This window comes from Perca fluviatilis, chromosome 17 (assembly GCF_010015445.1).
Source record: "Perca fluviatilis chromosome 17, GENO_Pfluv_1.0, whole genome shotgun sequence".
NCBI classification, from domain to species: domain Eukaryota; kingdom Metazoa; phylum Chordata; class Actinopteri; order Perciformes; family Percidae; genus Perca; species Perca fluviatilis.
Window position 1 is genome coordinate 8,617,426 of NC_053128.1, and position 24,815 is coordinate 8,642,240.

Sequence of the window (24,815 nt, forward strand, 5' to 3'; positions counted from 1 at the left end):
TTATTGGAGACGACACAAACACACACACACACACACACACACACACACACACACACACAAACACACACGAAGCCCAGACGGCCTAAAGATTTAATGAAGGTTTAGGTTTCTTTATGCAAGGCACACGGAGCAAACCGTAAATAACCCTGCAATGACTTTGCAGCTGCAGGATTGTTTTGTTTCAGACGTGTTCGACAGAACCACAGCAGGTAAGAGGGTGAGCCAACCTGCAGCCGACAGGGACTGACAGCAGCCGCCCATGCGTGCGCGGAGCTGCAAAGCGCACAGAGAAACATATCATAGCCTCATTACATAATAGAGTGAAGCTCATCTTTCAAATCCCAAATGATTCCATTACATGGTCTTCAGTTCCCACGGGGGAGACATGGATCATCACACCCTTTAACACTCGTGCCGGTGTACAGGTCGGTATGCTGCACTCCTGCCCACCTGTTCCGAGAATATTAACACAAGTGGTCCATATGTTGAGAAAGTATCTTAGATGTTGCTAGAGAGCTGATTATTTGTTTGATGGTAGAATCACCACACAGACCAACTTCAATCTTCAAACTAAAGTGGGCATTACATAAGCTACGTATAAGATAATATGTTTAATGTATATGAGAGTGTATATTAGGGGTGGGGGGAATAAATCGTTTTACGTATGTATTGTGATTCATTATTTTTTGGGCGATTTTGGACGGGGGGGGGGGCTTTGGTGTTTTAAGCCCCCAACGTTGTCTTCCACGCAGCGCTGCCTGGAAGGCATTGGGATTAGGCAATGGTTAGGGTTAGGGTTAAGGTTAGTGTTAGGTGCCTTGAAGTCGACTTTGGGGGCTTAGAACACCATTGAGCCCCTATTTACGGCAGCTATGTGCACTATTTTTCAATCCATTTGGTAAACGAATGCCTGAAAATGTGTCCATCATTCTGGAAAAACATGATCGTTGCCAAAGAATCATCCTGTAGAGCCTACATACTATTTTGTATCTAACTGTTCTCCAACTGTCTCCATCGTTCAGAAACCAGAACACAACAAATGTTGAGGATGAAATGTTTTTACTCCTGCCACCTAAAAATAGGCAAACATGGTCTGACGTTACTATCTTTAAGTCACATAATGTAGGTAGGGTAGGAATTTGGCGAAAACAGCATTACAAATCTTGAAACCTATTTTTAGTAGAGTTCACAGAACGAATGGGCGATATCTCCCCAGTAATAGAACTTTTGCTCCATTGATTTGCCGGTTCAGTCAGAGAGACCTGACACAAAGTGGAAGTTATTTTTAAAAAACCTAAAAGATCCGGGGCTTTTTGAGAAAACATTCAGGGCTGGAGCCCCAGAAGCCACCCCCTCTATTTGGAACTTCTTTACTAAACTATTTCTGTCACTTTTCATGTGAACAACTGAGTGCCACACTATGAATGTCTTCCAGGAGAGACTGTTTGAAAATGCGCGCTTTTCCCCGTAGTTAAACAACATGGTGGCTGACCTGACGTAGTTGGACAACATGTTGTCGATCTGATAGTTCTGATGCATCATTACCCGACTCTTATGTGTACATGTACTGTATGTGTATATGCAAGTTCGTAGATAATATACTGTATATCACAACTATTTTAATATTCTTTTTTCTCTTAAACCAGACATTTTTAGGGGGCCAAAATGTTCCAACTAACTAACATTGATGAAGTGAAAATACACAGTGAGAGGGTCAGAGTTTAAGATGATAACACAAACAACAACCAAAACCAAGTTCACGGCTATTTGAACGTCCAAAGTGTCATTGTTTAGCTTGGTTGACACCAGACCCTTGTCAGTTGTAAGTGAGAGTGGGTCTGGGGAAGCTTCATTCACAGCCCATTTCCAAAGGGCGTTAACAAAGGACGCCGCTCAAATGCCTCTGGGCGCAATTGGATAGTCCTTCAACCAATCAGAGCGATGAAGGAGATGACGTATGCAGAGCGACGGAAAAACATCTCAACCAGCGAGCATGTTGTGCTATCGTCATCGTGTAAAGCCAGCCTCAACGGTTGTGATCGGTGCCTCGATTTGGAAAAATTGGAAATGGGCTTGAATGGGCTCATGGCCAGACTGACTTGCAGAGCAAATCTCAAATTTGCCGGAAGTGCGTCAGGGTTTCCCCAGGCTAACCATGGTTATCATTGCTAAGCCTCTGTCCTGATTGACAGGTCAGTGTGTAGCCACGCCCCTAAAGCATCCCCTGCTTTATCGTCTATTTAAAATAAATGGGATCGTAATTTACTAAATGAACATCATGCTGCATTGAAGAAGACTGGAAAGTAGCGATTGAGACCATGAACTCGTTATGAAAAGGTTTACTGAGGTAATAAATCAAGTGAGAAGTAGGGTCATTTTCCCATTAGTCTATATCCACGACGTTCCACTTCCAGGATTGCTCCGTTTCCGTCGAAAATCTGTCCAGTCTGAGTTTTCTGTTGCACGACTAGAACAACTTTTGAACGTACACGTTCCACCAAAACAAGTTCCTTCCCGAGGCTATTTTGCAGCGGCACCGTGGCTCTTTCCGGTGCTTAGCACCGCCCAAGACGATTGTGATTGGTTTAAAGAAATGCCAGTAAACCAGAGCACGTTTTTCTCCAATCCTGGAATGCCGTTTGGACTAGCCAGACCTTCCTCCGCAGCGCTGTGAAGGAAGGTCAAGTGAGACTATCTATATACTATATAGAAACTGACTTCTTCTTGCAACCAGTGGAGTCACCCCCCTGCTGGAAATGAGACTGAATGCAGCTTAAAGACCCGGAAGACTCGTCCATTATTTTTACATTTTAGGGTTGCCAGTTGTGTTTTGTCATACACACGTATACCAATGAAAAGGTTGATCACAATAAGGAACATTTATGTATATATTTTCATTATTAATTCCTGCATTTATTTTAAATGAACCTACTATTTATTCTTTTAAATGCCAAATGCCCTGGGCTTGTCTCTCTGGATGGAAAGTAGTTCCGTTTACAAAAACTAAACATACAGCAGGAATTCAACATTTCTTTCTTTTAAATTTGGGCACATTTGTGATCTCGACACGCATTTCTAAACACCTGCATGTCTAAAAACCATCAGATGTTTCTAAATCAATATTTCATGTCCAGCATGAAAGATGCATGAGCAATTAAAAGTTAATGGATCAAGTGTGGTGAATGCTGTATTATCACTGCACATCTGTGACAGGTCAAAAAAAAAAAAAAAAAAAAAACGGGTTACATTTTACTTGAAGGTATCTACATAAGAGTGACATGACACTGTCATGAACGTGTCATAAACATTACAAACAAGTCATAAATGTTTATGACATAACACTTCTTTTAGTAAGTGCCATTTAGTAAGTGTCATTCAGTTCAAGTTAGGGTTAGGGTTCATGTGTCATGACAGTGTCATGTCACTCTTATGTAGATACCTTCAAGTAAAGTGTTACCAAAAAACGTACAAATGCTACGGTCTGTCTGTGTAAGCTGTTTACGTGTTTTATTTGGATCCCCATTAGCTTCAGCATACGCTAAAAGCTATCCTTCCTGGGCTCCTGCAATCTGTCGTGTGACAATACAATTTACAACATCACATTACACACAGACATTACACAACATTACACAACATTTCACAAAACACAAATCACATTTCAATTTTACAGCTAACGCAATTAATCAAAAAGAAAGAAACAGACATTACGCTACTCCGAACGAATCTATTTTAAGAAATAAGAGATAACAAAAAGCCATATGACAGGCTCTCTCTAAATTGGTACTAGATATTGAAGTTTCTTTTGACGGTAGTGTTTTGTTGTTTGATAGTATTTGGGAGGAACATTGCTCCGTACCTGACCGAACGTTGACTTGATTTGGTTTTCACTTTAGGTCAAATGAAACTCCCTCCTACTGCATGCCTCGTTGGATAATGATGTGTATGAGTACTAAAGGGTAGATAGATAGACATTTATTGCTCATTTCGGAAATTCATCTTGCACCTTACAGCTCATCAGATAGACAACAGACAACAGGATCACTAAACCCTCCCTCCCCACGCACAACAACAATACACAACACCAAGTATCTCTACATTATAAAATAGCAAAGTGCAGTATCATTAGCACCAGTGGGCTATCAATAGTAAGGTGCAACATCATCAGTGACATTTTTAATATCATACCAAAGTGCAGTGTTATCACACAGAAAGGATCAAGTTATTTTCCCTAACTTATTCAGTAAAAAACTTTTTATATCAAGTAAAAGGTGTTTGAGTTGTTATAACATGATGTATGACTATATTAATCACTGTCCAAACAGTGCTGACTGTATCATGTTTCACACTTCAATTTACAATGTTTTTTTTTATTATTAAGCGTGTTTTATTTATTAACTTTTATTTTTGTGTTTGTCTTTAAGAGCTTCATAATTCTATACCACCTGAACGATCCGTTTAGGAGTAGCCTACACTCATGTTTGGATTATGTTTTAATGCTACATGTTGAATGGGATCGTATGTCTGTTATGCCACCTAGTGGCTAATATCTAAAGACAAAAACTGACCAACAACTAACCATCAACTACTGCAGCATAACTGTGTATTAGGAAAGAAATGAGCTGTGCTACAAATTTTGAGGTTATATACATTTTTTTGTCAGAATATATTCAATATTTCTGAACTTGGTCTGAATATTGTTTTTTAAAAGGTGTCAAATAAGGGTCAATCGGAGTTCGAGTTTGCGAAATTATGTTCAGAAATCTTTTCATAGGCTGTATATTTCAAAGGTTGTATATCTACCTTTGTAAACCTGGGATAAACTCTCCATGAGAAATTCAAGTTTGTGAATTTGTAGAAAAGATGAGCAGTTCTACAAAACCGGTTCCACTTAGAAAAACAGGGCCGAAATTCATACTGTGTGTGTGTGTGTGTGCGTGTGTGTGTGTGTACATCCATGTCACACACAATGTGATAGTGTTTTCTGCTTTAACCCTCCTGTTGTCCTCGGGGTCAAATTTGACCCATTTTCAGAAAGTTTCTATATCAGAAATTTGGGTTTCCTTCAACCAAATAGTCCAAAAAAAAAATAACGTGGATGGTTCCATACAACGCTCTTCACAAGTGAAATATTTTCATTGAATTTGGGTGTGGTTTTTTTTCATAGCATTTGAAGAAGAAAATAAATCATTAAAGGAACACTGAAAAAAGTGACCGGAATGTAGGGGGGGAAAAAAACAACAAAAATGTCCAAAAGAAACGCAGAAAAAAAATCGACAAAGACATTGGAAAAAGTGACAAAGAACTTCGGGAAAAGGGAGAAAACGTCAAAAAGTGACAAAAGATTTCAATGAAAGCATAAAAAACAACAAAAAATGTCCAAAAAAAACAAACAAAGAACTTCGGGAAAAGGGACAAAAGTGTCTGGAGGTTTGAACTTAAAATTTTGACCCAGAAAAACTAAAAGTTGCACGGTCTACGGGAAGACAACACCATATAGTCAGATGTTCATAAATGCAGCTATATATTGATCCTTGTATAACCTTACTGTTTATAATTTGTGCACACATTTCGAAGTTGCAGTGTGGTGTGTATTACTCAACAGTCATTACTACCTAGGATTGTTAAGATAGAATTACTTGAGCCTGTAATGAAAGCCTCCCAAAAATCTTGTTTCGACTTCTTGGGAGTTCATTTTCCTGCTGCTGTTCTCCATTTGCTCGTCTTCAGAGTACTCCGACTGAGGAACACAGGTGTCGGTGACATAATGAGCTGCTCCTGCTGATGATGACGGAGTACTCTGCACGTACAGTACGTATCAATACATACAGTCCTCGTGTTTGAGGCAGGGGAGCAGGTGTCATAACCTGACCCGAAGCCAGATCCTGTTTCCCCTGCAGAGCCACGGGGGCCGTGGCAGAGGAACTGACAGACAGCCTGGAAATTAGGGGCGCACCATTCAGAAAATGTCAATGTCGATTCCATATCAATTTTTAGGCTCACAATTGGATTTTCAATAAAAAAAAAAAATATTCACAGTATGTAAATGTAGTTACTTTTCCCATGTGATTGCAGTAGACATACAAATAATTATATAATTATATAATTATATATATATATAATTATATATATATATAATTATATATATATATATAATTATATATATATAATTATTTGTATGTCTACTGCAATATCAATTAAAAAAAAAAATATTCACAGTATGTAAATGTAGTTACTTTTCCCATGTGATTGCAGTAGACATACAAATAATTATATAATAATATAATTATATATATATAATTATATATATATATATAATTATATATATATAATTATTTGTATGTCTACTGCAATATCAATTAAAAAAAAAATATTCACAGTATGTAAATGTAGTTACTTTTCCCATGTGATTGCAGTAGACATACAAATAATTTTATATATATATATATAAAAAAATTGGATTATGACACACTCAACATTATTATCTTACTTGACAAACCCTGGTTAAAACTTGAATTTGTCACAATCCATGTATGCTGGGCATTTTACTATTTGATGTTAAAGTGTAACTCTCGCCAAAATGCAACCTAGGGTCTTTTTGTGAATGTACCCGAGTCAAACTTTGGTTTAAAAGCCTATTTAGGACGGAATCGCCACTCTTAAGATTTACCACACTTTCGTTTTTCGGTCAAATGGCCTTCTGAATGGGAGTGCTAGGGGCACAACTATGATAGCCCCAAAATAAATATTTTTAAAACAGTAAGAAGGCTCGACACAACATGAGACTTTGCTCCAAGTATCACCAGGGGCTCTACACCTTAACGAAAGCATTGACAACATTGTTTGTGTACCCAGAGTTTACTAAAAAGAAAGGTTTTCAACAACTCACCGCAGCTCTTGTTGCTTCCGGCCGCTACCACCTCTGCTACCGCAGTCAAAACGAGTCGATATCCGAATGTGAATGAACAGACTCCATATGAGGCTCCTTTTTCAACTACAAGGTCAATATTGTTTTTCAATAACGACAAAACAAGAAATAATCCGTACAAGTTACGTTGCATTCGATTGTTTTTGACTGATAAAATGGCTGCGGTCGGAAACTACGAGCTACGGTGAGTTGCTCAAAACCTTTTTTATTGAACTCTGTGAACACAACCAATGTTCTCAATGCTGGAGTTCATGTGTAGAGCCCCTGGTGATACGTGGAGCAAAGTTTCATGTTGTGTCGAGCCTTCTTAGGGTTTTATAAATAGCGATTTTGATGCTATCATAGTAGTGCCCCTAGCACTCTCATTCAAAAGGCCATTTGACCGAAAAAGGAAAATGTGGTGAATCTAAAGTGGTGATTACGTCCTAAATATGCTTTTAAACCAAACTTTGACTCGGGTACATTCACAAAAGACCCTAGGTTGCATTTTGGCGAGAGTTACGCTTTAAAATTTGCGCACCCACAGAGATTTGTGACTGATAATCGATGGCTTATTGTCACACGCTGCAAATCTTCAAAATGGTACAGCAATCCTTTGGAGAAAAACAAACATAGGGAGTAAATTAAAAAATCTGCAATTTCTAAAACAGCCACATGAGCTGTTAAAAGAGATGGAGAGTGTAACTCAACGCCTGATTGGTCACATGAACCACCTGAAGGCTGGTTGTTCCAAAGTTCACACTTATCACCTTCTTCCCATTGACAGTGGACAGTGTAAAATAACAATATATAAAAGCAAAACCATAGGGAAGAGCTTTAAAATGTACGTGTTTAGTCGTTCATTATCAACATGGATGAACAGGAGTCTTCTTCTTCGCCCAGAACAAGAAAAAGGAGATTGAAAAGAGCAAGAGACCGGCTTTTTGAAGCCGGAAGGCTAGCGTAGCTGTAATGCGTACTTTGAACTGCGTGGCGCGAGAGAGTTGATTGCGATATAGGCCTACGATCTCAACGCTGGATGGGAGAAATCCCCACACATTGGAACTTTAAGACCGAACTGGACAAACAGCGGCATATTCAAAATAAAGAACAGGAGAATTCTTGATTTTATATTTGTGAACATAATTTATTTACATCATACATTTTTTTTCTTTATTATTGGAAGATTACGCGCACTGCAGTATATAAATAAAAAGAGGTTTGTACAAACTTGCATAACTAAAGGGTAAAAAAAAACAAAAAAAAAAAAACTCCGATTAAGCAGCCAGACCAAAAATCAAAAAACTGAAAATGATTAATAACCTACGACCACAGGTCTAAGTCACCACAGCACACAACCACTTCACCTCATACGATACTCACACGCCAGCCGTTCACATGTACTCCTGCAAACACACACACACACACAGTATGCAACAGTCCAACACTCCCAATATTGTGAATTTGTCAGCTCACATTTTCTTTAAAAAAAAAAAAATTAAAAAAAAGAAGAGGGAAATCATTCAATAGTGAAGTAAAAGATGAAAATATTAGTGGAGCTAAACCCTTCTAAAGGCAAACATTAATACAAGTTTAGGCTACTTGTCATACAACAAAACACAGCAGCATACACACCACTTTTCTGGAAAAACAAACATTAAACTGCCAGGCGACGTGAATCATCCTGGGACTTCAGCGGATGGTTTTTTTTTTAACGGACCTAAAAAAAGCAGGAAGTGGAAACGCCTGCCATCCAGAGCGGGTCACAGCATTCGGCCCGAGATCAACAGAAGGAAACAAGTAAACTGTCAAACTATGTTGGGTTTCTAGCGCCGCGTGCACACACACACACACACACACACACACACACACACACACAGCAGGAGGGTACGAATGTGAGCCAGCAAGAAAAAAGGGCTCGTGACAAAGTCTCTTCTTTTAAAGTCTCTTTAGCAATATGTCGGAGCTGTGTGTTGCGGCGTGGGGGTGGGCAGAGTAGATGAGATTCCAGCGGCACAGAGAAGCATTTCAGGTTGATGAAACTTACCGGGGACGCAAAGTCTGACAAGTAAGGAGGGTTAAACTCTGACCTCACAGAGTTAGGTGGAGGCCAAAAACTGAAAAAAATAAAAATAAAAGACAATATCCATTTTGCTACTCAAGCCAGCAGAGAGCAAGCAACGGCTGAGATGGCGCCATCAGCCATCGGCAGTAAAAAGTCGGAGAGTCCAAACAGGCCCAGGTGTCCGAGCTCTTTCCAGGCAGAGTTCCAGAGGATCACAAAACAGCCTGCATGGCCGACAACAGCATCTCGCCCCCCCATCCTCACAAACAACCCTCCCAAAAGTGATAAACTCATACAAACAAGAATGAACGCTGAAAAACATAGGTGAACTTTTCATGCACTAGGGAAAAAGTCTTGAATGTGTAACAAACGACAAAAAAAAAAAAAAACAGGTCCTTCAGGAAGAAGGTTGGGGGTTGAGTCCATTTTTTTTTCCTTTTCTTTTGAAGCCGATCGCTCCCAGTGTTCAAAAGTAAAACGGCGTCCTCTTCATATTCTCTGGATCTTGTCGGCAACGACCACGGGGTTCTCTTTGCGAATCTTGTCGGCAGCCTCCGCTTTGTAGTCGTACGGACAGTTATGCTTATCGGAGTAACGGTGAAGTCCACAGAACAGATTCCCACAGCGGCAGTCGAAACCTGAAAGGAGGACAGACCGAGTCAGGTAGAGAACGTGACACGAGCGCTCACAACGGCCAAACACCCGTAACCGTAGACATCCGGGCACACATGCGACATGATGTTCACCTTAAAAAGGTCCCATGACATGGTGCTTTTTGGATGCTTTTATATAGACCTTAGTGGTCCCCTAATACTGTATCTGAAGTCTCTTTTATATAGACCTTAGTGGTCCCCTAATACTGTATCTGAAGTCTCTTTTATATAGACCTTAGTGGTCCCCTAATACTGTATCTGAAGTCTCTTTTATATAGACCTTAGTGGTCCCCTAATACTGTATCTGAAGTCTCTTTTATATAGACCTTAGTGGTCCTCTAATACTGTATCTGAAGTCTCTTTTATATAGACCTTAGTGGTCCCCTAATACTGTATCTGAAGTCTCTTTCCCGAAATTCAGCCTTGGTGCAGAATTACAGCCACTAGAGCCAGTCCCACAATGAGCTTTCCTTAGTATGTGCCATTTCTGTGTCTGTAGCTATTGAGGAGGAGAGGGGGGGGGGGTGGCCTTGACCAACTGCCACTTTGCTCGTTTGAAAGCCATGATGTCTCTCATGGTTGGGCCAAATTCTCTGGGCGGGCAAAGCAGAGAAAGGGGAGGTAACCTTGCTCCTTATGACCTCATAAGGAGAAGATTCCAGATCGGCCCATCTGAGCTTTCATTTTCTCATAGGCAGAGCAGGATACCCAGGGCTCGGTTTACACCTATCACCATTTCTAGCCACTGGGGGACCATAGGCAGGCAGGGGGGGGACGCATATTAATGTTAAAAAAACTCAGAGTGAAATTTTCATGCCATGGGACCTTTAAAAACTCAGATTTTGAAGTGACTGAATAGTAAAGGCATATATCAACATTATAAATAAGTAACAACACTTAGCCATTGGACTTAACTGATGCCTTTTGCGGGATCTTTTATGCAAGGACGTTCTGTAAAACAAATTTAAGAACCCACAAAAAGACTTGAAATCTGAAATCAATAACTTCTTAAAAGATTTTTGGCCTTAATTTGACAGTGAAGAGGTAGACAGGTAACAGGGGGAGAGAGAGGGGGGCATACGCCGCTTACAACTCAAAACAGAAGAGGAAGAAACTATTATTTGTCACAGACAATCGTACAGTACACTGGAGTACAATATAATTCAATCTCTACATTTAAAATCTATCCTAAGCGCATCATCTTGCTCATGAACACTTTGACATGTGACCGAAGGAGCCCGGGATCAAACCACCAATCTTGTGGTTGAGGACCGACCCGCTCTACCTCTGAACCACAGCATCACATAGAACCAAATAGATGCGTTTTGCTCAGAGGTTTTGCGTTGACTGTTGACTGAACTGACCACCGCACAAATGAGCGGAGTATTTTCATGGGGCGGCAGCAGAAAATGGTTTACAAAAAAATTGTTGGCAAATGAAAATAGCACATTTTACACTGCTAAGATTATACCAGTTTTGTGTGGGTTCAAGCTGTTAGATAAGGTAGGACTGTGTAATTGGACTATTATAAGTTATTATTATATTTAATTCATCTTGTTCTCCTATTGGAATTTTTGCTGCCTCAAGCAAAATGTGTCATTTTTACATTTGCTGCAGAAGATTGTGATGGATTACTAGCGGTTTTTTTTTTTGTTTTTAAAATCAGCTTATTGCAAAAATTCAAGTTTATAAGCTACTCGCATTCCGCTGTCCGCTTGCTCTGGTGTGACCTGATTGCATCGGCATTCTCAGCCAGAAACTGAGACCGCATTCAACCTATTTAAAAAAAACAAGTTACCGTTTTCAGCTTGGACTTGACCCAGAAGAACAAAAACAAAACCTGTGCCTGGTGGGGATATTCTTCTAATGCCATTGAAACAGTTACCCGGGGTCATTTTCTCACCTGTAAGGCCAACCTTTTTGCGGCACATAGAGCAGCGATTCTTCTTGGGTTTTGGGGGCTCCGGGGCTTTGGAATCCCTGCTGCCAGCCGCGGAGGGATGAGAGGCTGAGAACGTGGGCTGAGTCAACACTGGAGATGCACAAGAACACTTAACTCCGTAAAGTTCCTCTTATTCTCATCAGCAGAGTCAAAATGTTAAGATGTGTGCAATTTTATATTAGTGTTAATATGTATTGTGATGTGGTACATTTTGTAGAGTTTATACTTAAAATAACCAAGCCAATCATATGAATTACATGTATAAACGTCATGGTACTGGATGACATTGATGGAGCTACCCTGTAAATCCAACCCACCTGGCTCTGTGAGCTCCACGTTGCTCCCCGACGCTCCTTTCTCCTCACAGCAGAGACTCATCTCAGTCATCTGTTGGGTTACAGATCTGGTAGTTGAAACCCCACTGCCAAGGACAAATGAGACAAGACAAAAAGAATTACACTCTTGAGACTGTGTACTTGTCCCATGCACACTCAATAATATTGTGTTGCTTGATTGATTGATTGAATACATATATTGAAAGCTGATTTTAGTTGGGGGTCTTTTTGTATTTGCAGTGCTGGTTTTTGGTGACACGTATTCCTTTGCTGCGTGCTTCTTTTTTTTGTACTTACTATTTGTCAGATGTGACTGACAATCACCCCTCTTCATTTAAAAGTGTCCAGTAGTGATTTATCTCTTCATGTTTAAATTGCGCCTTTTAGTGTTCAGTCCATATGAATGACTTTTTAAATTGGAAACATTTTGATCGCACAGAGTTTACAAATGAAGACGTCTGTTAGAGTTTTTAAAAAAAAAATGTCAGTGCCCGTGGAAGTTGTGATGAACTAGTAACAAGTGTACTCCGGTCAGGACCCAAACCACTCAGACGTCGAGTACATATGGTGATCCAGACTCCCCATTTTAAAACGGGTGACCTCACAAGCTTTGTTTGAAGGCAGTATTTTATACCGGGCTGGATCCCCTCACCTGAAAGCCACGGAGGCAGCAGCCTCAGCCGACGCGGCGGCCTCAGCTGCCACCTCTGCAGCAGCCACGGCAGCAGCTGCAGCGTTATTCAAGGTGGCCCCTAACCTCTGGATGGCAGAAGCCTCGGCTGTGGGGCCACTGCTGCTGCCTGAGGGGGAAAAAAATTCCAACGTGTGTTACAGTCAGATACAGAGGCTGGGAGTTGTTCCTAAGCGCATGTAGAAACAAAACATAAAAAAATAAATAATAATAACTGTGACGGCCACAGCAGGTCTTACCCATAACACTCATAGAACCGACTCCTCCATTGTTCTGTCTTGACAGGTGCTCCTTGTGGCACACGGAGCACATGCCATTAGTCCTAGGGTTGCCATAGAAACCACAGCCATTAGCACAGAGCATAGGAACTGGGCTCTGATTAGTTTCCTGGGCCATGGTGATGTCTGCTGCCTGGTGAGCTGACCTGGGGACACAAAACAAAGACACTCTGTACACTGTAATATTGGGGGGGGGGGGAACTGACCTAAAGAATTGACAAAGAGACTTAATTAAAAGTAAAATAGCATTACTGAGTGGAGTCACTTAGCACAAAGACATAAGTCATCCCTAGAAGTAGCTAAAAGAATAAGGAATTTACATTTGTTCAAATTATTGAACAACTATCAACTTCTCAATAACCTGTTAAACTGAGACACTGACTTGCCTGGAAATTGAGGTGCTGTGATGATAGTGCACGTATTTCGCGTACACACATACATACATATATATACACATACATACATACATACATACATACACACACATACATACGTGTGTGTGACTAAAGAAAAACTAGAGCAGATAATATGTAAATAACACTCAAATCTTTAAGACAAAACTTGCTAAAGAAGTCCACTGGTGACCAACTACAATCATTGGATTTGAGAAAATTACATTGATTTTAGATAGATTCAGTTTGGGTGATGCCCAGAAACGATTGGGTGCTGCGCCTAAGCCTTAAAATGGTAGTGAAAACCCTGTAATATCGTGATTGATAGTAGTTATTAATAGTTTTAGTAGTGTATATTGACAACGTTTCATTTCCGGGATTGTTCAGGTGCCGTCAGAAATTTGGCCGAGTGTCCCTCACCTTCTGCTTTGCTCCTCAGATCTCTGCAGGGTAAATCCAGACAGCTAGCTAGACTATCTGTCCAATCTGAGTTTTCTGTTGCACAATTAAAACAACCTTTGAACATACACATGCTCCACCAAAACAAGGTCCTTCCCGAGGCTATTTTGCAGAGGCACCGTCTTTGCGTCCTCCCTTAGCACCTCCCAAGTCGATTGTTATTGGTTTAAAAAAATGCTAATAAACCAGAGCATCTCGGGGTGTTGTGTGGACTAGCCAGACCTTCCTCTGGAGCACTGTGGAGGAAGGTCTGGCAATGCGAGACTATAATTTTAGGGGCCCCTCATTATCACCATCAGCCATCAACACATCTGATGTTGCCTTGTTTAGCTGCTAAGCTACTTAATGTATTTAACACAACAACCAACTCCTACATTAGGCCAATGAGGTGGGACCAGGGGAGAACTCGCATTCTGCGTGCCAATAATCAATGACCACAATCTGTCTGCATTTCGGTGCCGTGACCCAGTTATTCTCCTGGTGTAATGGCTCCAACAACACACGATATTCTAATTTGCACAAGGTCATCAAACAACATTGTGCAAGAGACAGATGCCATTTCATTTAGTTAGTTAGCTATTCAATCAGTAGTCAAAAGGAAGAAAAAAAGAATTAAAACCTGATAATCAAGTTACTTAAGCAAGGACACGTAGGGCTGTGTATCATACCTGAACACCTTTTAACACTTGTAGGTCTAAAAACAGAAAGGTGAGCTAATTTTGACATAGTTAGGGCTTTCTTTAAGTTAAACATAGGGTAGAGGTCCCCCCTTACTCAAGTAAATATAATAAAAACAGCATCATGATTACATTAAAGGAAGTTGTTAGAATATCACTTGAAGGGAAGGCTGTTTATAATCATTGGTAAAACATGGGGTAACCAGAAAAAGACATAATCCATTACAAAGTTGAGGTTTTGGGGAATTGTATATGAGGCCTCCTCCTCTCCCCAAAACGGTCATTAATACACTGCTGCCATCTGCACCTTCCTGTGTGTGTGTGTGTGTGTGTGTGTGTGTGTGTGTGTGTGTGTGTGTGTGTGTGTGTGTGTGTGTGTGTGTGTGTGTGTGACACTGGCAGCTACAGCCTCACATGGACCTGTGTATGATGACTTTCCACTGTCACAGGAGTGCAATGTGATCTAAGAGGTGCACACTCTCGAACTACCTCAATACAGTAAGGCTGTAAGCACATCTATTTATAGACAACCTCTAGAGCCCTGTAAACAGCTGGTATCATGCCAAAATGTGTATCCTCGTCAGAGTAGGTTTCCCCATCAGAGATATCATCAGTTCTCTAGCCCAAGGGAGAAAACCCATTAGGAAGACAGATATTGCCAAATCCTACAGATTCTGAAAGGAGTAGCTAGCTACAATATTCGGCACAACACCTGTAGATCGCATAAAAGAGTCGAGCACGTTTACCACTGAGAGGGAGACAAAAGCCAAAATCACTCACTGACCCCCAAGATGTAGCTAACGTTAGTGGTACTGGCAACATGCTAAGGTCAAACTCGCCCGAAGATCAGTAACCTCATCCCTACTTAGATTTAGTCGATGGAAATGGTTTTAGGCAATCAATACAATTTATGTCGGCTTAAGTCTTCGGCTGCTTTGTGACAAACACTGGGCCACAGCCGTGTCACTTCTAACGTTACAAATCCACTGAGTCATGCTAGCAAGCTAATGGCTGCTGCTAATGTCTTTATATCAAAAACTATGCTACATGGCACCTGGCGGAGTGAACATTATCACCTCTGAATCGAGTAAAAAACATTTCTAGTTAAAAGACAGGCAACCAAATCGCAATTTATTTCTACATGGTTTCGGTCAATTGCTCGTATGCTAACATGGTTAGCCACAACAACCGTGTGAGCAGATTCTCGTGATCTTGCTAATATTAGCATGCTAGATGTTAGCTAAATCTGAAAACTGTTTCCACGGTTGTTGCCTTTGCTTTGTAGGTTCTTTGTTTATGTTCCCACCACAGACATCTTTACAATAACTTACAACAATGTGCCCTTACGAGTATTACCATAGAAAATACGTGCCTATGTCAAAACTGTTAAGCAGGGAAATCAAATAATCGTCAAACCTTGATGTCACGTTAGCCAACAAGATACAGCACATAGAACTTCAGCTAGCTATATATGTGGTGCTGCTGACCAAGCTAAATACAGGTTGTCTTTATTTTTAGTTCGTGGACAGGTCGGTGTCGTACAATACAAACAAGAAAACTCGATGATAATGCCGTTATAGCTAGCTAATGTTAATGGTTAACGTTAGAAGCTAACGTTAGCTGCTATACAATGCTAAAGCTGTATCTCATTTACAACCTCGCAGTTTGCGAAAAGTTTTCAGCGACACGTGTTAACCAAACGTATTAAATCCTCGCTAGCCTAGTCAACTTTTGTTAAGGTCAAGGCTTTCGTTAATCACGTAAAGTTACAGCTTAAAATGTGACTTTAATAATATTAAGTGTTTCACTATTCATTTCAGAAACTTCCCAAACAACCACGTATGCTAGCTGGCCATGGTTTCACCAGTTAACTTACCTTTAGTCTGAGAAACGTCGTTTTTTCTTGAGACTTGTTTTTGGATTGACGGAATAACGTTAACTGATTTGATCTTGTAGCTAACTAACTAGGGCCGTCTAGGTGAGTCGTTGTCTGTGCTTTTCAGTCTTTTACAAATATGACTCCACTCCGCCTGGGAGCACTGGTGGCTACGTTCGCAGACGACTTGACGTCCTCTGTCGCTGATCTCTCTATGATTTGTGGTGGCATCTATTTTGTTTTACGTGCTGCGTTTGCGTCCTCTCTTTTCCGGTGGACGTCACGGAAACTGTGATCCTCTGATTGGAAGTCAGGGCCACAAAAGATTTCAGGCAGTAAACAAGACCTGCTTCTTCTCTTCCACCAAGTAAACAAACCCTAGCTTCGACCTCGATGTTGCTTAGTTAAAAATCAATGTTAATGTAATCAGGAAGGGTCTTGTCTACACAGTATGTAGATGTATGAAGTATGTAGAAAACACAACACGTTTGTGTTGCCTTCGTAAGCTCCAGCTTCCCCCATATACTTCTGTACGTCCACTATTCCAGCACTGTACTTTGTTCTGTTACGTGTCTTGTGAACTGTATCCCTCCATGGACTGGTTAGTGAAATGAACAGTCCTCAGAGTATGGGACCATCATACATGGATGGATTACTGAACAAACCTAGGCACCGGGCACAGCTGGGGCCCAAGAGGTTAGGGCTGCAATGTCAATTTTCATAGTCAGTTAATCTGTTGATTATTTTCTTGATGGATCGATTATTGTTTGTTCTATAAAATGTCAGAAAATTGTGAAAAATATGTCTATCAGTGTATCCCAAAACCAAAAATGATGTCCTCAAATTGTCCACAACTCAGATATTCAATTTACTGTGGTAGAGGAGTGAAGAAACTAGAAAATATTCACATTTAAGAATTCTAACCGATTATATTAGTTGGCAGTTAATCTAATAGTTAACAACTAATTGATTAATCAATTACTCTTTGCAGCTTTACAAGGGGTCATGGGACCCCAAAGCAAAAACTTCTGTGAGTATTTCAAAAGCAGGGATGTCCTGATCATCATTTTTTTTGTTTGACTTTTAATTCCTGATCCTTTAATACTGAGTGGCCTGTCTGTTGATACTAAGTCTGGTGTGCTAATAATGTGTAGGACATGGAAATTACAATTTCTCTTTTTCTGTAACGTAAATAAAATAATAATAAAGTATTTAGCATGGACTAATGCCACGTAGCCAAAATAGCATTTATAGAAATACACAAAACTCAAAGAAAATACATAAAACTATCAAAGCACAGACATTGATTTGATAAAGACGCCATAGTTTTAGCATTTTGAGTTATGTGTGTAAGGGGTTCCACATTGATCCCCTGAACACAAATATATAGCTGCAAAGTGCATACTTTAACCTATATTAAAATTAGAATAGCAATTTAAAGATATATTTTGCAGCAGGATAGCTCTGTTTTTGGAACATTTTGGGTGCCCTGGTAGGAAACATTTCAGTCAGAAACACATTTAAAATATAAAATAGGAACGCACAGGGCATTGATGTCTAAAGTGTTTGTGTGTTTTTTTGTTCGGGGGGAGGGGTAATTAATCGAAAAAGTAAAGCCTGTATTAATGACTGATTGTTTGTTCATACTGTTTGTATCGTAAAGATTTATTTAAAAAAGAATAAAAAAAAAACCTTGGTCCGACCACAGTCTATGGGTTCGAGTAATTCTGTTGAAGCCATGGTTGAAGCCAACATTCGTGTAAAATATCTAGGTTTATCAGAAAATATCTGACTGCGTCCACTTTTTTCTTTTACATTAAGTCAGCACACGTAAACGTGTTCGTTAATTTGTTCGTGTGTGGAAAGAGCAATTGAAAAAGGACGTGAAATCAAGAAAGTATGAAAAAATAATAAGCAAGACGTAACAGGAAAAGGAAGGAAACAAAAAAAATCTAAATCATGTGACCGCTTGCTGTCCAGGAAACGCATTTGAAACAGATGCGCTCAACCAATCAGATGCTCGGAGAATTCCGGACACAGCGAATCAGCTTGTAGCGAGCGAGGATTTAAACCAGGACGCCGAACCCTAAAAACTACCCTGCATCATTCTCCATTACGATTGTCCGTGGTTTGTGTAGAAGCAACGCATATTTCGAAATGGCTCTACGAGTAACCAGAGTACGTACTTTATTGTCTTTTAGTTCTGCTTTTGTTGCCTATAACTGGAAATGCGTTTTAATGTATCTTTATTTAATGTATATAATTTAAAATCACTAGGATTTTAAATGTCCTCGTGCGTTGCTGTGTGGGCTGCTCGTGCAACCTTTCTATAATAGGAATTCGACTAACGTTAAAGGCTGAGCAGCCCATTATTGATAATAACGTGCAATGTAACGCTGGATGTTTTTAATTTTCTTTACTGCAGAACCGCTTGGCTTCCACCAGGACTGACCTCGGTGGTAAGGCCTGCTCGGTCGCTGGTCCCACGAAGCCTCGAGCGGCGCTGGGCGAAATCGGAAATCTCGCAGTTAACAAAGAAGTCACGTTACAGAAGAAGGTAAGAATGTGATTTACTTATAAAATCCCGTGAGATTACTTCCTGATGGAGAAATGTAACGTTATATAATATCTAAAGGTCAATTAATAGTGCTACAATGCAAACGCACTGTTAGCCATGCAAAAAAACTCTTGGCCACTGCTTTGTGGGCTGGTTAACTTGATACACTTGAGTTGGGACATTGTATCTTTTTGGGGGATTTTCATGTCTGCCTGTAAGTAAAACCTTAAAGTGAGTAACTGCTGTGCCCATATAAGGCCTAACGCTAAATGTAGTAACGTTAGAGCTAAAGGATGTCAACCATTTGTAAAGGCATTAGTCAATGCCAGTAACGTTGCCTTAAATGCAAGCACTTACATTAGAGTACTGTAGGGGTGCATGCATTTACACTTTTTTATTTTTTTTGGGTTGGAAAAATGGCCAAATGCTCTTTACATTTCAAAGTGCCCCAGATCATGTGTTTTTTTCAGGCCATCAATCAAAAATGGGATGATAAAGTATCCGTGTTTTTAGTGGAATCCAGAGGTTTGCTGTTGAGAAATTTCAAACTATAACTTATATTGACCATTTTCCATTTCAGAATGTCAAGACGGAGCCTACTAAAAAAATTGAGCCTACTAAAAAGACGACCAAAGTGGTCAAAGCAGTTGCACCACAAGAAAATGTTGTTCCTGTTAAACCTGAGCCTGAGGTGAGTTGTATGCAACAGCTATCTGGCCATCCAGACAAAAAGACTGCTGGGTGTGGTGCGTTGGCTTGAACTCAAATGTTGGGCTTTCCGCTGTTCCAGGTTCTCCCTGAACCAGCATCCCCCACTCCAATGGAGACTTCTGGCTGTGCTCCTGCTGACCTCTGTCAGGCTTTTTCTGATGTCATTCTGCACACTGCTGTCAGGGATGTGGATGCTGATGACTATGACAACCCCATGCTCTGCAGTGACTATGTGAAGGACATCTACAAGTACCTCAGACAGCTTGAGGCAAGCAAAACCGTTCTAGATGCTAAATCTATCTGGTATTCTCCCCCTGCCCCACACATGCACTTTTGGGTTTAACCGGTTTCCGTCCTCAGGTTGAGCAGAACGTCAGGCACACTTATCTGCAGGGTCGGGAGGTGACTGGTAACATGCGGGCCATTCTCGTTGACTGGCTTGTGCAAGTGAGCCTGAAGTTCCGGCTGCTGCAGGAGACCATGTACATGACTGTGGGAATCATTGACCGCTTTCTTCAGGTGAGTGACTGTTACCTCTTCTGCATGAAATGCAGTTACTTGATGGCTAAGAAAAAAGAATCCTGGCCTCCTACTGACATGCTGCATGCCACCCCAGTTTCTAAAATGTGCATGTGATTGCACCCAACAGGACCACCCAGTCCCAAAGAAGCAGCTGCAGCTGGTCGGCGTGACTGCCATGTTCCTTGCTTCCAAATACGAGGAGATGTATCCCCCAGAGATCTCGGACTTTGCCTATGTGACGGACAGGGCCTACACCACTGCCCAGATCAGGGACATGGAGATGACCATTCTTCGCACGCTCAAGTTCCAACTAGGCCGCCCTCTTCCCCTGCAGTTTCTCAGAAGGGCCTCAAAGATTTATGAGGTTTGTAGCTGCATCTTTAAACTAGCCCAAACTGGATTCAGTGATCCAGCAATTGCCCAGCTGCTAACATCTAACCCCCCCCCCCCCAACTTGTCTTCCCCTCAGGTAACTGCTGAGCAACACACCCTGGCAAAGTACCTCCTGGAGCTCACCATGGTTGACTATGAAATGGTTCACTTCCCACCTTCCATGGTGGCAAGCGCTGCTTTGGCTCTTACCCTGAAGATCTTGGATGCTGGTGAATGGGTAAGGAACTTCTGGTTACCATGTCTACTAAATAGCTATATTTTTTTTTTCTTGCCCCCCCTTTCTAAGTTATTAGCCTTTAGCCTAACTATGGAATGCAAGAGTTTTAGGCTGCATACAATCTAATACTGAGACCTAGTAGAAACTACTCTTAAATTTGATGCAATACAAAGTGGGATGTGTAACCTTTGTGCACCATGGTAATGGCATACCTTTAGGCAAAGGTGTTTCTTTATTTTTTTTAATTTATTTTTTTGATCCCACAGCAATTAATCTTGGATCCCTGGCACGCCCTGGGTGTAGTTTTTACAGTTTTCCACAATTTGAAATCTGTTCCTGGTTCTGCTAGGGATATTGCTGTTCTATTATAGAGCACTGGCACAATCCCCCAAGGTTGTTGCCAATTGACTTTTCCCAGACTGGAAAAATGCATTTAGTAGGCCTATACAGAAATATTATGTGAAACTGCAATTTTAAAGGGTTAACCTTCTAAATGTTGGGCAGTTTTGATCAGGACTGGTTAAAAGACGACTTGAAAGTGGGAATTTTTTTTTCCTTTTTTAAGCAACTTTTGAATGATGCAAGTTTAAAGATGGGTTATTGATATCTTATCTTGGATTTTGTTTGACTCAGGATTTATTAAGTAACATGGAATTTTACATTGGTAATGATAAAAGGCTAGATTAGTCCTAGAAGTAGAAAATGTTAAACTGTAATCTGACTCTCTCCTCAGGATGTGACGCTGCAGCACTACATGGACTATACTGCAGAGAGTTTGATTCCTGTGATGGCACACATTGCCAAGAATGTTGTGAAGGTGAACGATGGGCAGACCAAGCACTTGGTAAGTAATGGACCTTGTCGTTTCCCTGAACTCTTCGACCAGAAGCCATATCACATAGCGCATACGTGCTTAAGTGGATCTGTAATGTTGGCCGCAAGGACCCAAATATGAAGCGCTGTAGTCTTAATTTTTTTGATGCTCTTCTAATTCAGTCTCTCTCTAACATGCAGGCAATCAAAGGCAAATATTCCACTTCAAAGCAGATGAGGATTGCCACCATCTCGCAGCTCAAGTCTTCAATGGTGAAGGAACTTGCAAAGCAGCCCGCTCAGTGAGGAGATGAAATGTTTTTGGCACAATGTGCTGATTTGTACAGTTGTAACTTAATGTGACCGAAGGAGCTGCTGCATACCAAGGACAATGTGGTTTGCTTGTTGACAAACTGAAATGGGGTTTACTTTACAGACTTAAAAGCATGCTACAAGTTTTTATTTTTATAATTTTTTTTATTTCCCTTTTCTGAAAGCTGGCCCTCCAGACATGGCTCACACAAAATGGCAGTCTTGGAACCTTGTCACCTTATCAGACTTACTTACTCCATGAGATTCAGTCAGATACTTATGACTTCCTCTCTAATGCAACCTGCTATTTTTCACTACGCTTACAACCGCTTGTTAATGCACTACTTGCTGATGTTGGCTGAAATCTTGACTGGGTATCCTCTATCACAATATTTGAATATCCTGCATGCAAATGTTGCTGCCGCCTGTTTATGGCAAGTCACACATATCTCCAAAAGTTATTCTTATAGCTTAATGTAACTGCTGCCAAGTGGCTGCACATTTAAAACTTGTGGCATGCTTTAAGAGGTCACTTTAAGAAGGGGCCATCGGTGTAGGTTTTTTTTTTTTACAATGTGTGAAATGTACAGCAATACTTAACTGATTTTACTATGTCATGTTCTTGTGTCTTGTTTTTTAAAGCTTCTAATTAAATGGTTCAGACCCAGAAATGTGCTCACTTGTCTTTAATGTTGATCGCCACTAGAGGTTGCTCTAAGCTTAAAGTTGCTTTCCCCAGTTCTCTCCCTGAAGTGTCACCTTTTTGAGCAGAGACTCCTGGTTAATTGGCAATTCATGTGGGGACAATGTTAACTCCAGGGCCAGATGGCTTTGTCACCTGCTATAAAGAAGGCAAAAAGTCTTTCCCTAACATTTAGTCATCTGGTGCTACATGCCTTTGCCGCGCTGGTCTTGTCAAATGGAGCTAGACCAAAACATTCCACTTGGCATGTTGGGTCATCTTGTATCATTGCATACAATGTCTCACAGTACATAGGTCATGGTTTAGAAATTGCCACTTTTTAAAAAATTTTATTCTCATGTTTTCTTTCTAAAACATGAAATTATCCTATCAGGACTGTTGCCCAACAGGCAGTGTAGGAATTTAGTGTTAACTAATCTTGAAACTGATTTTCTTACACTATGCTGGTAGAGAGTCCACAGAATTAATGTTTAGCTGACTAAATTTGAATCAATCCCATATTCTGAACTGATAACAAATAAAGGATCCCAGCAATGCCAATTAACAGTCTTCAATACTGTGCATTGATTATCAGGCAAACAAACTTACTCTATTTAGAGTATTAGATTTAGACTTGCAAAAATCTAATCAACTATTAAATTAATTTCCAACTATCTTGATTTGTTTGAACAAAAATTCTGATTCCAGCTTCTTAAATGTAAAATTTTTTCTAGTTTCTTCACTTCAAACTGAATATCTGAGCAGTGGTAAACGCTGACATTTTTCACAATTTTCTGACATTTTATGGACCAAATAACATTAATCCACTATAAAAAATAATCATTAGTTACAGCCCTTGCTACATTTCTTTAGTAAATAGCATAGTAAAGAACATCTTCCCCCCATGACAATGTTAGGGCGGACCTATAGATGGCGAAATTTCCCTAGAACTCTTGCTCCATTGATTTGCCGGTCCAGTCAGAAAGACTGAGGGAAAATGACACACAGTTGAAGTTAATTTTAAAAAATCTAAAAGATTCGGGGCTTTTGAGAAAACATTGGAGCTGGAGCCCCAGAAGCCACCACCTCGCTCCACCCATGGGCTCCAAATTCAGTATTCAATAAGATCTCTAACAGGGCAAGGCCTTTCTTAGACCATGGCAGACCATTGTGACTTGTAATGGTAGGTAAAGCACAGGTGTTACTATGAGGGCTCCTGCACAGTGCCGTGTGCCTGCTAGAAATAGAACCGACGCCAATTTTTCACGCGACACGCAAGCGTGTTGGAAGCGTTTCCAGGCAAAATAGAATACGAAAAGATGTTTATATGTCATTTCGACACAAATACATATTAATAAATGACATTTTGATGTTTGAAAGTCTCTAGGTTTTGACATAAATGCAGATATAAATGTAATTTCAAAAATAAATATTGCAAATCTGTCAATACAGAACGAAATATTCTGTAGCCTATTTCGCCGTCAATACTGCCGACGTCTTTGCTGTAATCAAATCAGTATATATTTATGTTAAACATGAAGTATACTACTGCTTGAGTGCAGTACATTTTCACAACTCTCTCCCCATACAGTATGTCGAACAAGGGTGATCGAATCAATCTCCTTTTTAAATTGTATTTCAATTGGATTCTGATAAAACTATATATATATATCGAAATATGTGCAAACAAATGTACAAACACAAAAATATTGACAAAATAAAGTTGAAGAACACGCTATTATTTCATTTTATCAATGGGAAACATACATGTGTCCAGAGAAGGCTAGCAGCAGCAGCAGTGCCGCGTCAGACACGTTTCTGGTGTGCAAAGACATAGAAAACGCCACACAGCCGCAACGCAACAGAAACGCCACGCTCACGCCACGCTCACGCCATGCGGGCAGTGTGCAGGAGCCCTGTTGCTTCTAACAGTTTCAATGAGCCAGCATGCACAATACCAGGTTCCTGGAATTAAATGAGCTCAATGGAATTCAACCATCATTTATTTTGTTCTGGGTCAATGCCTTGCGAAAAACACATTTGAGCAGGGCAACTTCACGGTAACTGGAGTTGCAGAATATTTGTCATAAAATTAAGTACCTTGACTTTTAGTTTTTTTTTTAGATATTTAGTTTGCTGAAAATTCACCATATCAGGAAAAGTGTCTAATCGATTGCCAACCCATTGAGATGAGTGTTCGTGACTTTGTCAGTGGCATAGATCATCTTTAAGAATTGTAAGACGTGTAGGTCTCACGTAAGCTGCAGATGCAAAGGCTCCTCGCAACTTCAATTACATTACAACAAGCCACGCGTATTTCAAGCTAAAGGACGGAG

General features: G+C 40.4%; 2 protein-coding genes across 3 annotated transcripts; one reads left to right on the top strand and one right to left on the bottom strand.

The window, feature by feature from the left end:
• Positions 1-8,162: 8,162 nt before the first annotated feature.
• LOC120545754 (AN1-type zinc finger protein 5-like) lies at positions 8,163-16,642 on the bottom strand. Of its 2 annotated transcripts, XM_039780312.1 has the most exons (7): positions 16,273-16,642; positions 12,830-13,014; positions 12,552-12,699; positions 11,882-11,985; positions 11,526-11,654; positions 10,538-10,573; positions 8,163-9,607 (listed from the first exon to the last, which is right to left on the bottom strand). In XM_039780312.1, the coding sequence occupies exons 2-7, from the start codon at positions 12,984-12,986 to the stop codon at positions 9,459-9,461; spliced, it is 723 nt and encodes a 240-aa protein (XP_039636246.1). In that variant the 5' UTR covers positions 12,987-13,014; positions 16,273-16,642; the 3' UTR covers positions 8,163-9,458. The 2 variants fall into 2 exon arrangements, with proteins under 2 accessions (XP_039636246.1, XP_039636247.1); XM_039780313.1 differs by lacking the exon at positions 10,538-10,573 and having other exon boundaries at positions 16,273-16,610.
• Positions 16,643-18,319: 1,677 nt separating this feature from the next.
• ccnb1 (cyclin B1) lies at positions 18,320-22,468 on the top strand. Its single transcript, XM_039780868.1, has 9 exons — positions 18,320-18,450; positions 18,698-18,829; positions 19,410-19,520; positions 19,620-19,808; positions 19,901-20,059; positions 20,190-20,426; positions 20,532-20,672; positions 21,406-21,516; positions 21,687-22,468. Exons 1-9 carry the CDS (start codon positions 18,430-18,432, stop codon positions 21,789-21,791), a joined length of 1,206 nt encoding a protein of 401 aa, XP_039636802.1. The 5' UTR covers positions 18,320-18,429; the 3' UTR covers positions 21,792-22,468.
• The last annotated feature ends 2,347 nt before the right edge of the window (positions 22,469-24,815 follow it).

Coding starts and splice junctions, on each gene's coding strand:
- LOC120545754 (XM_039780312.1), bottom strand. CDS start 12,986: ATGGCCCAGGAAACTAATCAGAGCCCAGTTCCTATGCTCTGTGCTAAT. Junction 11,986..12,551: donor GCTGCCTCCGTGGCTTTCAG/GTGAGGGGATCC, acceptor TGTCCTTGGCAG/TGGGGTTTCAACTACCAGAT. Junction 11,655..11,881: donor CGTGGAGCTCACAGAGCCAG/GTGGGTTGGATT, acceptor GTGCATCTCCAG/TGTTGACTCAGCCCACGTTC.
- ccnb1 (XM_039780868.1), top strand. CDS start 18,430: ATGGCTCTACGAGTAACCAGA. Junction 18,451..18,697: donor TGGCTCTACGAGTAACCAGA/GTACGTACTTTA, acceptor TCTTTACTGCAG/AACCGCTTGGCTTCCACCAG. Junction 20,673..21,405: donor TCTTGGATGCTGGTGAATGG/GTAAGGAACTTC, acceptor CTCTCTCCTCAG/GATGTGACGCTGCAGCACTA.